This window comes from Equus przewalskii, chromosome 22, assembly GCF_037783145.1.
Source record: "Equus przewalskii isolate Varuska chromosome 22, EquPr2, whole genome shotgun sequence".
Classification (NCBI taxonomy): domain Eukaryota; kingdom Metazoa; phylum Chordata; class Mammalia; order Perissodactyla; family Equidae; genus Equus; species Equus przewalskii.
In genome coordinates this window covers 53,879,772-53,896,498 of record NC_091852.1, presented here as the reverse complement: position 1 = coordinate 53,896,498, position 16,727 = coordinate 53,879,772, and the positions used below count along the sequence as shown (strand labels likewise).

The window sequence follows — 16,727 nt, the reverse complement described above, 5'->3', positions numbered from 1 at the left end:
ATACAGAAATAAACCCACATGCTTATGGTCAATTGATGAACATGGGTGCCAAAACAGTAAAACAGTCTTTTCAACAAATGGTAGTGGGACACGTGGATATCTACATGCAAAAGAATGAAGTTGGACGCCTACCTCACACTATATAAAAAAATTAACTCACAATGGACCAAAGGCATAAATATTCTTATGTTTAGCCAAAACTTAAATCTTGTCATGCTGGATTTGGCAATGATTTCTTAAATATGAAATCAAAAGCACAAGCAACCAAAGAAAAAACAGATAAATGGGACTTCATCAAAATTAAAAACTTTGTGCTTAGAAAGATACAATCAAGAAAGTGAAAAAGACAACCCGAAGACTGGGAGAAAATTTCTGCAAAGTATTTACGTGCTAAGGGCCTTATATCTAGAACATATAAAGAACCCCCACAACTCAATAAAAAGACAAATTATCCAATTAAAATGGGGGAAGGATATGAATTACTCCAAAGAAGATATACAAACAGCCAAAAAGCACTTGAAAAAATCCTTAATATCTTTAGCCATAAGGGATATGGAAATTCACATCACAAAGAGATACCCCTTTAAATTCACTAAGATGACTATAATCAAAAAAATGTTCGCTATCATTAGTCATCAGGGAAATAGACCTACTAGGATGGCTACAATAAAAAAGATAAGCGTTAGTGAGGAAGTGGAGAAACTGGAACCCTCATACAATGATGGTGGGAATGCAAAATGGTGCAGCCACTTAGTAAAACAATCTGGCAATTCCTCAAAAGGTTAAACATAAGAGTTACAAAATGACCCAATAGTTCCACTTCTGGGTATATGCCCAACAGAAACGAAAACACTTATCCACATAAAATTTATACATGAATGTTCATAGTAGCAATATTCATAATAGTCAAAAATAGAAACCCAACTGTCTGTCAACTAATGATGGATTAAAACATGTGGTATGGGGCAGCCCTGTGGTGTAGTGGTTAAGTTCAGTGCATTCCACTTCAGCTGCTGTGTTCACAGGTTTGGATCCTAGGCACAGACCTATACCACTTGTTAGCCATGCTGTGCACTTGTTAGCCATGCTGTGGTGGTGACTCATGTACAAAACAGAGGAAGACTGGCACAGATGTTAGCGCAGGGCAAATGTTTCTCAACAACAACAAAATAATACAGTATACCCATAAAATACAATATTATTTTGCCATAAAAAGGAATTAAGTACAGATACACGCTACAGTGTAAATGAATTTTGAAAACATGCTAAGTGAAAGAAGTCAGTCACAAAAGGCCACATATTGTACGATTCCATTTATATGAAATGTCCACAAGAGACAAAACTATTGAGACAGAAAGAAGATTAGGGGCTGGCCTGGTGGCATAGTGGTTAAGTTCATGTACTCTGCCTTAGTGGTCCAGAGTTTGTGGGTTTGGATCCTGGGCACAGACCTACACACATTCATCAAGCCATGCTGATGGCATCGTACGTACAAATAGAGGAGGACTGGCACAGATGTCAGCTCAGCAACAATCTTCCTCAAGCAAAAAGAGGAAGATTGGCAACAGATGTTAGCTCAGGGCCAATCTTCCTCACCAAAAAAACAGAAGAAGAGGATTAGTGGTTGCCTAAGGCAAGGAGCAATGAAAGGATCAGGGGGTGACAGCTAAAAGGTACGAATTTGGAGGTGGAAGGGCAAAGAAAATGTTTTAAAACTGTGATGATGGTTGCACGACTCTGAACATACTAAAAATCATTGAATGTACACTTTAAATGGGCGAACCGTATGGTATGTGAAGGGGGCTCTTTTGAGGTACTGCAATTTCTGAATTGGCCACAATAGCTTGTGGCAGTCCAACGTTTCTCGCAAGAATAACTATAAACGCCAGATGAAATAGTGAAATCATCCATTTGAAAGCACTGGAAAGCTGTTAGGGACTAAGACTCTGGAGAGAACACTGAAGATTTAAGCTAACTTCTGCAGCCGCTTTTACACTGGGAGTATTCACCAATTCTGTTTGTGGGTAAAAGGTGAGAATCCAGCTTTGAACCAGCAGAAGGCTGCAGCTGGGTGACAGAGAAACAAGGGGAACTCAAACACACAGCAAGTTTTCCCCTCACGACATCTGCAGAATTCTAGGGCTGTGTGGGCAGAAGACTAAAAACTTACACAGATAGCCTCTGAAAAGCAAAGCAAAATTTTAGTAGTCTGGTAAGAAAAGAGAGTTGGGCATAAAGCAGGAGGACTATCCACAGAGGACAAACTGGGCTCTCAGCAGAAAATCCTGGATGGACAGGGTGAACCAGAGGCAGACTGAGTCTTATTAGGGCCTCAACGTAGCCCTGAGTCAACTCAACAGTGCCTGAATGGATAAAGGTGTTCATCCTCCACTCTATCTGCTAAGAAATGGAAAGATGAATCCTCTGTTGGGAAAGATATCATCATCCAGATCCTCTACAATGCTTTACACTCCGTTTGACACAATAAAAAAAAAATTATATGCACACCAAAAGACAGGGCCAAATATCCAAAACTAGAGAAAAAATATATTCAATAGAAACAGTCCTACAGGGAACTGGAGTTAGATAAAAGAAGGACAATTTCATTAAACAAGTGGAATTTATACTAAAGAATCAAATGAAAATTCAAAAATTGAAAAATTCACTATCTAAAATTAAGAACTGAGATAGGGTTAACAGCAGAATATGGAATTACTGAAATGGAAGACAAGCAAATGGAAAATATCCAAACTGAAGCACAGAGATTTTTTTTAATGAAAATAAACACAAGAGTATGGGACGTGTCACATGTATGACACAGTGAAAAGGAGTAACATACTGGAGTCTGAGAAGATAAAAGGGAGAATATGGGGCAGAAACAATATTTGAAGAGGTAATGGTAAATGACACCAACCCAAACATTCAAGAAGCTCCTCAAATCCTACTTTAAAAAACTGTAAATACTGACTATGCAAAACAGTAATATCTTGTGAAGTTTAAAACATACGTAGAATTTAAATGGATAAAAATAATAATGTAAAAGTAAGAGGCAGTAAATGGAATTAAGGTGTTTTAGTATCCTAGAATTATTGAGAAGAGGTAAAATAATACTGAGTTAAAGATGGATATTGTAATATCTGGGTAACAATAAAAGAATATATAATGGACAAGTTAACAAAGGAAAAAATAAAATTTTCAGTAATCTAAAAGAAGGTCAGGAAAGGAATGGAAAAATAATATTAAACAGACAGTTCAAATATAAAACTAATAGTAAGGTGGTATATATAAATTCAAATATATCAGTAATTACATTAAATGTAAATAGACTAAATATTCAAGTTAAAAGCAAAGATTCAGACTTCCAGTACTAAAAAAAAATACAGTAAGTGCATTTCACGCTATTCCTCCTGCTAATTACCTAAAAACCTAGAAAAATACATAAAGCATCCATCCACACCCTTTGCTTTCTCTCAAGAGCACACTTTTCTGACAGTGAAACTAATTTTAGCATCTTTTGGTATCTTGATAGCCTAAAATTTCCCAAATCTTCAAGTCTAGTTCCTTTTTGCTCAACAGTTCTTCTCTCCATCTATGTCTTAACTCTCACATTTTACTACATGCAGGAAGAAGAAACCAGGCTGCATATTCAAGCCGCTGCTCAGAAATCTCCTTAGAGAAAAATCCAAGTTCATCATTGACAAGTCTGCTTTCCACATAACCACGGGAAGAAATTCAGCTAAGCTTTCTGCCACTGTGTGACAGGGATGCCCTCTTCAGTAACACGTTCCCCACTTCCTTCTGAGTCTTTACCAGTTGTACCTTTAACATCCATATTTCTATCAATAGTCTGTTTGCAATAATTTAGGTATTCTCTAAAACAATGCAGAGCTTTTTCTACTACGCTCCTCAGACTTCCTTCTGAGTCCTCTAGCAGAGTGGTTAACATCCATATTTCTACTACCAGGCTCAAGGAAATCAAGGCTCTTGCTATCATGTGCTTCAAAATTCTTAGTTTCTACCCATTACCAAATTCCAAAGCTACTTCCACATTTCTAGGTATTTGTTATATCAGCACCCCACTTCTGGGTATCAAAGTCTATAAGTTTCCTATTACTGCTGTAACAAATTACCACAAACTTAAAATAACACAAATTTATTATCTTACAGTTCTGGAAGTCAGAAGTTCAAAATGGGTCTTACTGGGCTAAAATCGAGGTGTGGGCAGGGCTGCATTCCTTCCAGAGGCTCTGTAGGAGAATCTACGTCCCTGCCTTATCCAGCATCTGGAGGCTCATGGCCCCTTCCTCTATCTTCAAAGCCAACAGGGTAGCAGCTTCAAATCTGTCCCTGTTTCTGACTCTGCTGCTTCTGTCTTTCATTTATAAGGACCCTTGTGATCACACTGAGCTCACTCAGGTAATCCAGGATCATCTCCCCATCTCAAGATCCTTAACTCAATCCTACCTGCAAGTCCCCTTTGTCATGTGAGGTGACAGACTCACAGGTTCCAGGCATTAGGACATGGACATCTTTGTGAGCCATTATTTTGCCTACAACATCCAGTAACAGAAAACGCGATGGTTGAAGTAAAAAAGAATGACTTCAAAATTCTGAGTAAAAATGATTTACAATCTAGAATTATACACCCAACCAAGCTATGAAGTTACTGAGGGTAAAATAAAGACATTTCAAGATGTGCAAGGTCTCAAAAAATCTGCTTCCCACACACTTTTTCTAGAGATCTACTGGATGATATGCTCTAAAAATGAAAAGCATAAATTAAGAAAGAGACAGAAAACAAGAGATCTAACACTTGAGAGACATGAAAGGAATTCCTAGTACCATGCCAAGGGGAATTCCCAAGTCAATAAATAGAGAGTATCAAATAGAGAGAAACCAAGCCGAGTGAAGACTATAAGAAGTTTCTTTAGAGCTGAAATGAATAGCCTACTTTCTGGAGCCAAACTTCCTGGGTTTCACTCCTGGCTTCACCATTTACTGGCAGCGTGATCTTGGGCAAGTCACCTAAGCTCTCTGTGGATCTGTTTCCTCCTTTGTGAAATGCAGATAATGATTATAGATACCTCACAGAGGCTGTAATTAAATTAGTTAACAGAGAGAGAGAGCTTATGGTGCCTGGCATACAGTAAGCATTATATTAATGTTTGTGGTTACGGGCCTATTATCATCTAACATATTTTGACATACTGAGAAGACATTTATACACCTGGGAAGAATGTGGAGTTGAATTAGTGATATGTATACAGAAAATGAAACAAGTGATTAAACCAGTTATTAATTCCAGGTAAAACAAGAAGTAGTGCACAAAAGGTAAACGGTTCAGCTGTAAATATAATTAAAATAATCATCATAATAAACACACTCTATTGATTTACCCAAAATTATGATATACCTATACTAGAAGGAGGGGACATAAGAAATGCGCATGTGAGTGTTGAGGACCTAAGCGTCTGAAAGAGACTTAAATCTTTATTTTCCATTGTGGTAAGTCAGTAGATAATACCTAAAATTGAAAGCCAAGAGGCACCCATATAAACGTGTTATTCAGACATATGAAAATAAATACAAAAAGAATCAGTTCAACTGAGCTCAGGGAGATAAGTTTTGATAAGTTGGAATTTGAGGGGAAGGGAGCAGATGACAGCTGTTTTTTCCTATGAAGCCTCAAAGAACTATATAAGTAAATACAAGTTTAACTTCCATGATACTAAAACTAAATACTTACTTTTAAAAGTTAAAATGCAAAGAACAAAGAGGTAAACATAATTGAAATATATATATATATATATATATAAGACTACACTTAATATATAAATAAGTCGTCCTTAAAAAAGCAATACGGTGACTTCCAATTCTGGGAAGATGGAGTAGATGCACTTGTCCCTATTCGTCTCACTCAGAACATCCACAAACCATAGACGTTATCCATAAAATAAACATAAGAAGACTCTGAAGTCACAGGAGAAAAAGGCAAACTGGCCAGGGACCCCAGAAACCAAGGAATTCCACAGCATGAGTTCCCTGAACTCTGCTGCCTCATTCGGCTCTGAACAAGGAGCTGGAAAAGACTGCAACCCAGAAACACCAATAAGTGCACACAGAAAAATGCACAGAGAGGGCTGCTCTCTCTAGCTAAAAGACCAGGAAAGGGGCAACCTAGAAAGAGAGAAAACTTTTAGAGAAAACATACTTCAGCCAAACACAACAGATTGAACAAACAGAAACCTTTGGGCCTGCTCCCAGGCCCATGAGAAAAGACCCCAGGGATAGCCTAGATTCTCACACTTGCCTGGCTGAAGAGAGGTGCCCCTTCACTCTCCAGAGGGGTGATGTGGGAAAAAGCCAAGTGGAGAGTTGGGGCTTTCATCCGTACATAGTAATAATGAAAGAAAAAATAGATAAATATCTCTCACAAATATGATACAAAAATCCTTAAGAAAATATTAACAAATACAAATATGTAAAAAGAAATATATGTATGCCATGACCAAGTGGGGTTTTTTCAGGGGTTGCAAGGCTGGCTCAATATCTGAAAATCTGAAAATCTACCATAGCAACAGGCTAAAGAAGCAAAATAACACAACCATGTCGACTGACACAGAAAAAGCATCTGACAAAATTCAACACCCATTCCTAATAAAGCCTCAAAACTGTGCTTCACAGGGTGGTCCTTGGACGGGCAGCATTGACATCCATGAGAACCCAGCCCTACTAAATCAGATTCTGAAGTCACGTACAAGTGTGAGAAGCACTGCTTTCTAAGACAACAACAGAAAACCTGTTAGTGCACTTCAACAGGGCTGTTGCTGAAGACACTGTCCTGTCTCCATCCCTCTGAAGATCTACCAAAGATTTTCTCAAACATCAGGAACCAAGAAATTATAGATCAAATAAGTTATCTGTCAACAATATAAACCATGGATCTCATTTCCATGCCTTTCAGGAAGATCAGAGACAATTCTACAGTTCAAAGTTCATAACTTTGTGAAACCACACAACTCACATATCTCTATTTTCCAAGTTTGACTTGGAATTGATAGTCTCTTCCTTATTTTCTCTGATCTTGGTTTTTATTTATTCTTACTTGTCCATCTTACTACATGGGTAATTAAATCCTTCCTAAAATCCACTAGAAAATAAAGAAACAAATAAATATATAAACAAATAAGTACTCACCAGGGACTTGGTCATTTCTGGCTCTTCTGGGAAGGGGGCAGTGAACTGACAAAACAGAGGGACAGAGAGATAGATGAGAGAAGGAAGTGTGCCACTGTCAACATGGACACACACATCAGTTAGTGTCCATGCACCTGACTCAAAAGCTTACTTCTAGAACTGCATCACAAAAAATCACCCTGCACTGCACAAAGACTTAAATGCAGGAGTTTCACCACAGAATAGTGAATAACAAAAATAGGGCTAAACCATCTTGATACCCAGTAACTGTGGACTGCTTAAATACTTTATAGGACATCCAAGGGACATAATATTATGTAAAGTTAAACTACTGTAGAAAAATATGTTAAAATGCCAAGTAAAAATAAAAAGATGTACCAAGCAGAATGATTCCATTTTCATTGAATAATATGTGTGTATGTACACATGTACACATACACGCATATACACATATGCAAATGCATTCACGCACATACACGGAGAAAATTATCTGGAAGGAAATATACTAACATGTTAGTAGATATAATATTTGGGTGATGGTAAAATTTTGATGTTTGTATTCACATTTGTTAGTAAAAAACAAAGTAACCACTTTTAAAGAATATAATGATGTTGCTCTGAGTTTCTGTGACCAGCCCATCCCAAGTAGTGAGAATATTCACAGGAAAGACCAAAAAGGGAGCTTTCTAGCTTTTTCACTGTTCTCCTTTGCTTAGAGTTCTTAAAATGAAACTTTCAGTGGAAATTTTGTTTTGGCTACAATGTAGTAAGTGTGTTTGGTTCTAGCTAATAACAAACTGTAAGACCTGAGCCAAGTCTCTTACTGACGAGGCCATTGTTTTCCAATTTTCTAATGAGTTTTCGAACAGAAAGAGTTGAATGATTAGTACAAGAAACACACATATAGCCTCCACCTAATTTCAACAATTAGTATTTTGCCATATTTGCCTAATCTTGCTATACACACACAATCACATGTAAACTCATACATATATTATACATATACACTTTTTTTGCTGAACCATTTGGAAGTTGCAGATGTCATGACACTTCATGCCTAAATACATCACAAAAATCTCCTAAAAGATCATTATCATGCCTGAGAAAATTAATAGTAAATTCTATCATTTAGAGTAAATTTCTATCATTTAGAGAATTAATAGTAATTCTATCATTTCAATATTCAGCTCATATTCAAAATTCCCCAATTATCTCAGAAACACTTTTTCTTGCTGTTTGGTTCAGAAGCAGGTTCCAATCAAGGCTACACATTGGCCATTGTATCCCTTTTACCCTAGACCTGTCCTCCCCAACATTTTTTCATGAAGGACTTTTAAAATTTACTTTTGTTTTGAACTTTCATATTAGAAACATTCCTATTAAATATACTTTTCTAATACAAACAACATTTTTGGTTACTTCTTTGTTAATTTTTTTATTGTGGTATAACTTATACAAAGTACATAAATATTATAGCATTTCTTCCTATTTTCCACATCTGTGCATTTGCCATCCAGATCAAGACAGTAAACATTTCTAGGACCTTTGGAAAGTGTTAGGGCATCAAATCATTATTTTTGAAACTTGCAAAAAAAAGTCAAGCATTTCTGAGGCCTCTCCTACATAGCTATACCTTAGGGTAACCAGACACTTCATAAAGGAGTTTCCTTTTCTCTTTACATAATTATTCCATCTAATAAGTGAAGGAATGGTAGAAATGGAAATGTCCATTTTGCACCCTTAACAAAATAGTGGATCTAGGAAACAATCATCAATGGCTGCTCCATCAAAGAAAGCGACAACCAGACAGTATGTGCCTCCTGATGAAGTATACAATACCACCTGGGAAGTAGTCTTGCCCCCAAAAGCAAAAAAGGAACTTGAATCTGATCAAGTCTTGAAATCTACCTACCAATCTAACCCACCTAAAATGGTATTTCAAAATGTACTGTAATTTTTTTAGGTGTATAATAGCACAGTGGCTTTTTTTTTTTTTTTTTTTTGGTTAGGAAGATTGGCCCTGAGCTAACATCCATGTCTGTCTTCCTCTACTTTATAATGTAGGATGCCACCACAGCATGGCTTGATGAGCAGTGCTAGGTCCACACCCAGGATCTGAACCCACAAACCCTGGGCCACTGAAGCGAAGCATACGAGCTTAACCACTACACGACTGGGCTGGCCCTGCACTGTGGCTATTTTTATTACAAACACTTACTTTTACATTTATATAATGAAATATTTATGGATGAAATGACACAATGCTTGAAATTTTCTTCAAAATAAACCATCAGATGAGAAAAAATGTGGGAGAAGGGAAAGTACAGATGACAAACAAACTGGGGATGAGTGATAATTGTGGAAGTTGACTAAGGGGTATATGAGGATTCATTATACTATTTGCTCTACTTTTGTATTTTTGAAATTTTCATAGTTAAAAGTTTAAAAAGTTGTTTTTTAGGTAATCAGAGAAATCTGACTATAGATTGAGTATCAGATGATATTAGGGAGTTACTGTAACTTTTATTAGGTGGGTAATGCCATGGTGGCTATGTAAAAAAAAACATTGTCCACATCCGTTGTACTTGCACACTGAGTATCTGTGGGTGAAATGATATGGTATTCAAGATGTGTTTTAGAATATTCTCTCCCAAACAAAGTAAGTGGGAAGGAATAGGTGAAATTTTCTATAATAAAAACTTGAAAATAAAATCTCTCCCACTATAGGAAACAGTCTCGGGGTACACTGTTCACCTTGTGCTTTGTTAAAAGGGTGAGGCAGGTCCAGCTCCCAGAAAATTCCTGCTTCTGGGACTCACTCTCCCCATCACAGGAGCTGTCACATTCCTGCAGAGCCAGAATATGAGCTGGGTCTGGGCCCAAGGGACAAGCTCTCCTTGGCTGGTGTGTGCACAACAGTCCTCACCTCTGTATATCTTAGAACTCCAATCTTCCCAGGACCCCTAAGCTGAGAGAAGATGCAAAGATTGCCAGCAATACTGGGCCAAGGTGGGCTGGAGTCTGAAAAGAGATCCTGAAGGGCTCAACTAGGTGGAGTGATCTCAGGGCTCTGTGGAAACAAAGGGATCCTGCAGAGAGAGCACCACAGTGACAGCCACTCAGCCATCCTCCCAAGAGTGCACAGAACAGTACGGAACAGGGTGGCACGGGGCAGATACAAGGAGTGAGCCAAGTCGATGTACACTTGAACCCCAACTCTTCCACCTTCAGTCTCAGTTTCCTCATCTTTACACTTTTTAGATAAACAAATCTATTTTATAAAACTTGAAAAGCACTCAGCCCATGTGTGACACATAAGCACTCATTAAATATTAGCTATCGCTATTATTACAAAACCAGTAATCCACAGAGAATGCAATTACTGTATCAAATATCACCTGACTTCACAGGCCCTTCAAGTCAGCAACAACTCGGGCACCTAATTCCTCACTCCACTCCTCAATCTGCTACAACTGGCAACTGCTACACACTGACCTCCCCCCAAGAGCCATTACTCATGCCTCAGAATCACTGGTTTCCACGTGCTGCTGCCCACAGGCCCCAAGTCACTCATTCTACAGTCCCTGGAGACAAAGCCTCCAATACCTCTGCTCTGACAGTCCTGGTTCTCCACTAATCAAGCCCATGCCCTGCCAAGGAAAAACTTCTCTTGCCTGTTTCCTCTACTCTCAACACTTCTGGTTACCAAACGTGTGCTGTGTGCTGGGGGGAAGGGAGAAAGGGTCCCCACAACAAGTAATTCTGCAACACCAGCTGGGTGTCCTACAGTTTTACTCAATTCTGACCCAACTATTGGACTTAGCATCAGATCACACAGGTTAAGGGCTTAGTCCCACAAAACTGCTCCATCCCATCTTCTGATGCTAATCACAAGTCCAGGTTGTTACTTATGCTTCTGACCAACCAGTCACAAATAAGAGGATCACAGGACCTTGTTCGCCGGCTCCATTAATCTGCTAGAGCAGCTCTCAGAACTCAGGAAAACATTTTACTTATTATTATTAGATTACCAATGTGTTATAAAAGAATACAAATTAGGAACAGCTAGATGAGAGAGATGCATAGGGCAAGGTATTTGAGAAGGGATGGACCACTCTCCCAGCAGCTCCGTGTGCTCAATCCAGAGGCTCTCCAAATTCCATCCTTTTGGGGTTTTATGGAGGCTTCATTACATACGGATGATTGATTAAATAATTGGCCATTGGTGATTGATTCAACCTCCAGCCAGGGGGTGGGTTTCAAGTTCCAACCCTCTAATCATTTGGTTGGTTGCCCTGGCAACCAGCCCCGATCCAGTGGTTACCTAAGGGCTTTCCAATAATCACTTCATTAACATAAACTCAGGTCTGGTTGAAAGGAACTTATTATGAAAAGCGAAAAACACCTATTTCACTTTTATCCGTCGGGAGCTATCTCAGGAACCAGGAACAAAAGATGCCCTTATAGCTCTTCTCACTTAAGAAATTACAAAGGTTTTAGGAACTATGTGCTGGGAACCATGGACAAAGACCAAAATATATATTTCTCATTATATCACAATATCGCATACCTCCATTACTGGCCTCCACACCTTTACCACTACCCACAGTGCATCTCCATCAGTAATCGCAAGAGCCCCAATCCCAAACACACCTGTACCTGCAACGGGCCCTGAGAAAGCACTCACACACAACTCCATCACTCACACCCCTAGGCCTGCACCATTAGCCCTTCCCACAAAGTTACACACACACACACACACACACACACACACACACACACACACACACACGGAGGAAGGAACCCAATGAACAAATCTAGGGATATTCTTGAATTGTAAACATAAATTTAAAAATCTAAAACACTTGTAAATCCAAAGCATGTGTGAAAGAACACATTATTTACTGAGAAAGTTAAGAAACAAGATGCCTCATCTGCTCAATGAAAGCTGAATGGTATCAGAAATAGCATCTAAAAGACCACTTCTCTGTTAGGGCCAGAGAAAGACATTTTCAGAAATAAAAGCACTTACAAAGTATCTCTATCTTTATCTGTGGAAAATATCTAAAACAGTATTCCAAATAAATGTAAAATGAATCACATGATAAATCTCAAATAGAAAAATACTGTTCGGGAATAATTTTTGCAAGAGATATATAAATATAAAAAGGGACAACGATGATGTGATATGGAGGCCATTAAAGGGAAAATTAATAATGTCCTATGACAAAACATTTCTAAATATCTCAGGAAAAAACAGAGGTTATATTGGATATAGAATGGAAATAACGAACAGAAATTTCATCAATCCAATGAAACCACAAAAAAGAAAAAGCAGAAAATAATGAACTAAAATAAATAGTAAACACTAAAATGGAAGACATAAGTCAGATAAATCATTATTCCACTAAATTGAAGAGGGAAAATTATCCTATTGACAAACACAGACTATAGGTTGGATTTGAAAAAACCAAAATGTATCTATTATTTACTAGTAGTTAACCTAAACAATGAGACAAACAGGAATATAAAATAAAGCCCTGGGCAAAGATACATCATCCAAAAGCAAAAAAAGTGAAAGCGGGGATCGCAATATAAACATCAAAGTGAAATCAAGGTTAAAAGTGCATTTTTGTTGAAAAGAGGAATCCTTTAATAATAGCACCAATAAATGAAAAAATTATGCAAAATGCATTAATCCTTAGGTGTATGTATGCCTCTGCCCCAAACACACAAATCAACCTAGCAAAAAAGCACATAGAACTACAAAGAGAACTGTCAGTGACAGATTATTATTATATCTCTTTCAGAATATGATGAATCAAGTAGAGTACAAGTAGGAAAGAGAAAGAAGACTTGAAAAATACAAGCAGCCTACATTAATATACATAAAGACAACTTTGAACCATACAAACAGAAAATATACTTTCTCTTATATCCATTGAACAAAGTTCACTGTGCAACTTGGCTTCAAAGAAACTCTTGATAAATTTTTAAAAGTTGAGACTTTGCAAGCCACATTTTATGAAAATACAATAAAATTAAAATTAAACAATTAGAACATATCTTAATAGTGGGAAAATGAGGAAATTCTCCTACATAACTCAGGATCAAAGTGGAACATCAAGTTGAAATTTATATATTTCATAGATAAAGATGTATTTAGAGAAAACTTTATACCCCTAAATGTATCCAGTATAAAACTGGGAAAATAAGGGAAAGAATGACAATTTACATCAAAAGGAAACAGTATCAAGGACAGTATCTAAAAAGGAAAAGAGAAAATTAACATAAAAAGAGTAGGGAGTATAAACACAACCGGTACTTCAAAATGGTCAAAAAAAATAAACCTTAAGATGTCTGACAATAAAAAAGAGAAAGACGAATGACATAAACATTATATTAGGAATGACAAAGTAGCTACTAATCTGGATACAGAAGGAATCAAAATAAGCTAAATGGAAATATATGCAACCCTAAGGCATTGTATTTTTTAAATCTCTAGCAAAACAAATGATGATGATAAATCAGACATAGAAACAAACCAGTAAGCATAAAAGAGAGACGAAATCAATAAAGATACAGCATCACCCACCCCTCAAATCCATCATTACAGACCCCACAGCTATCCTCCCCGACGGACCCCACAGACCCCACATCTCTTTCCATGGATCCACCATCAAGAACCCACACACCCCATTATCTCCTTCCGGAGATCCACCACCAAGACCCCACGGGCCCACCTCTCCATCCTCCGATCCACCATCAAAGACCACACGAACCCCATCTTTCCGTCCGCGGATCCACTATCAAGACCCCACAGACTCCATATCTCTTTCCACGGATCCACCATCAAGACGCCACAGACCCATGTCTCCGCCCTCCGATCCACCACCAAGACCCCACCGACCCCACCTCTCTGCCCGCGGATCCACCATCAAGACCACATCGACCCCATCGTTGCATCCATGACCGCCCCCGTCACTGACCCGACGGCTCGTCACGCACCTCAGAGACGCTTCTTCACTCAGCCCGGACGCGCCCATGGCCGCACTCACCTGCCGCTCACCCGCGCTCCCTGACAGCGGTGACTACGGTCACAGAACCGAAACGACCCACTTCCTCTTTCTCGATCCCTCCGGTGGCCGCGGACCCCGGCCGGCGCCGCCTGGGTTGCGCATGCTCAGCAGCGGCCTCAGGCCGGAGGTCGCGCGCTCAGCACCGAGCTCCGCCGAACCTCGCCCGGCCCCGCCCCGCCCCGGAGGCCGTCACTGGCGCCAACATGGCGGCGCCCTGCGGGCCCTCGGCCTGCGCGCGGCCATGTTGAGGTGACGTGGGGGCCGTTCGCTGAGTTGTCGGGAAGACAAGCGGCGGGAAGACGTGCTCCCTGGGACTAAGCCCTGAACGACCCGGGCCGTTGTCCCGCCCGCTCACAGGCCTCTCCCGGCTCCCGCGAACCCGGACGGCGAGGGCGGCTACTCCCCTCAGGACCCGCTCTGTTCGCGCGCCCGCGCGCGTTTTCCAAGATCCGCCTGAACCCGGGGCTACATCGCATCTCATCCAAGTTCACAGAACTGAGAATCACACGCGTAGGGGCTCTAGACGCTTAGAACCAAACCAGAAGTCGGTAGCAGAGAGACAGCGGGAAGTTAACGCCCGGAGTTAAACAACGCAGGTCTAAGTAATCCACGCGTCAAAGAAGTCTCAGGGGAATTTTAAAAACACATTTAAGTGAGTGAAAATGAAAACACAGCGTATCAAAATTTGTAAGTTGCAGCTAAAACAGTGGTAAGAGGAGGTTTTATACCACTAAAGGTTTACATTAGAAAAGAAGAAAATTCTCAAATAACCTAAGCTCCCACCTCAATAAACTAGAAAAGAAGGAAAAACCCAAAGCAAGAAGAAGGAAATGGTAAAGAGCAGAAAACAATGAAATTGAAAAAGAAAAACAATGGTGGAAAGAAAAAAGCTGGAATGAGTGTCTCCAAAGAGATAACTGCACCCCCATGTTCACAATGGCTAAAACATGGTGACAAATAGAAATGGCAAGCAATAGGATATTGGAGTATATGAGGAAGCCATTTGGTGTAAACCTAATTCAGCCTGACCTTCTTTTTCCAAAAAGGCCTGACTGTGGCCGTTGAGCATGCATTGTATATCTGCTTTAGACATTTCCTATGGCAAGAACAAAGGCCCTTGAGATAAAGGTGCAACTTCCCTGCCCCCCCCCCCCCCAACATTGGCGTTTCCTTAATGATGCAGCATCTTTCCTTAGGCTAGGAACTGATTGCTGTGCTCACCTCTGACCACCCAGCTCGAGACAATAGACTTGCCTCCTGCTGCGCCCATGGAGATAGCAGACCCACAACCTGCTGTGTCCATCAAGTGCTGTGCCGACAGGGCAATCTTGTGACTATTGTAAGAGGGACATTTCAATCATATGTGAAACACCCTCTTTGAGGGTATATAACCATCCTGTATACCCCCGCTTCTTTGGAGTGCTCCGTTCCTTTGTGGAAGGACTCTCCTGGGCCATGGTCCTCTCATTCTAGCTCAGAATAAACTCTCCCAAATTTTCATTTATAGATTGGTTATGGATTATTTTCATTGACAATGGAAAGGACCTAAGCGTGCATCAGTGTGCGAACAGGTAAAGAAATGTGGTGTATATATATAATTGAATATTACTAAGACATAAAAAGAAGGAAATCTTGCCATTTGCAAACATGGTTGGGTCTTAGGTCGTTAAGCCAAGTGAAATGTCAGACACAGAAAAACAAATACTGTATGATTTCACTTACATTTGGAATCTAAAAAGATAAAAACAACTCATAGATACAGAGAACAGATTGGTGGTTGTAGTGTGGTGGGGACAGGATTTGGGCGAATTGAGTGAAGGTCGTCAAAAGGTACAAACTTCCAGTTATGATAAGCAAATCCTGGAAATGTAATAATACTGTATGTATATTTATAATACTGTATGTATAATAATAATGTATAATTAATAATACTGTATGTATATTTGAAAGTTACTGAGAGTGGATCTTAAAAGTTCTCATTACAAGAAAACAAATTGTAACTGTGCGTGGTGATGGACGTTAACTAGACTCATAATGGTGATCATTTTGCAATATATACATATAGTCATCCCTCAGTATCCTAAGGGGTATTTGTTCCAGGACCCCCCCCCATACCCCGTGGGTACCAAAATCCAGAGATGCTCCAGTTGCATATAAAATGGCATAGCATTTGCATACAACGTACACACATCTTCCCATGTACTTTAAATTATCTCTAAATTACTTATAATACCTCATACAATGTAAGTGCTATGTAAACAGTTGTTAGGAAATAATGACCATAGAAAAATCTGTATGTGTTCGGTACAGTCATAAGCATCACAGGCCTTTCGATCTGCAGTTGGTTGAATCTATAGATGCAGAACCCAAGAATATGGAGGGCCAACTGTACATCAAATCATTCTGTTGTACACTTAAAACTAATATAATGTTATATGTCCATTACATCTC

The 16,727-nt window shown here is 39.3% G+C and overlaps 1 protein-coding gene across 2 annotated transcripts in view; it reads right to left on the bottom strand.

Annotated features, from left to right (window-relative positions):
* ZNF484 (zinc finger protein 484) overlaps nucleotides 1-14,788 on the bottom strand; it is a 30,386-nt gene extending 15,598 nt beyond the window's left edge. Inside the window, exons 1-2 of one of the 2 annotated variants that reach the window (XM_008536665.2) lie at nucleotides 14,256-14,780; nucleotides 7,198-7,242 (exon numbers count right to left, since the gene is read on the bottom strand). In XM_008536665.2, the coding sequence (XP_008534887.1) occupies nucleotides 7,198-7,212 (15 nt within the window). In that variant the 5' untranslated portion in view covers nucleotides 7,213-7,242; nucleotides 14,256-14,780. Of the gene's footprint in view, nucleotides 1-7,197; nucleotides 7,243-14,255 lie in introns of both variants that reach the window. The other variant, XM_008536668.2, reaches the window with a different exon arrangement.
* Nucleotides 14,789-16,727: the final 1,939 nt, after the last annotated feature.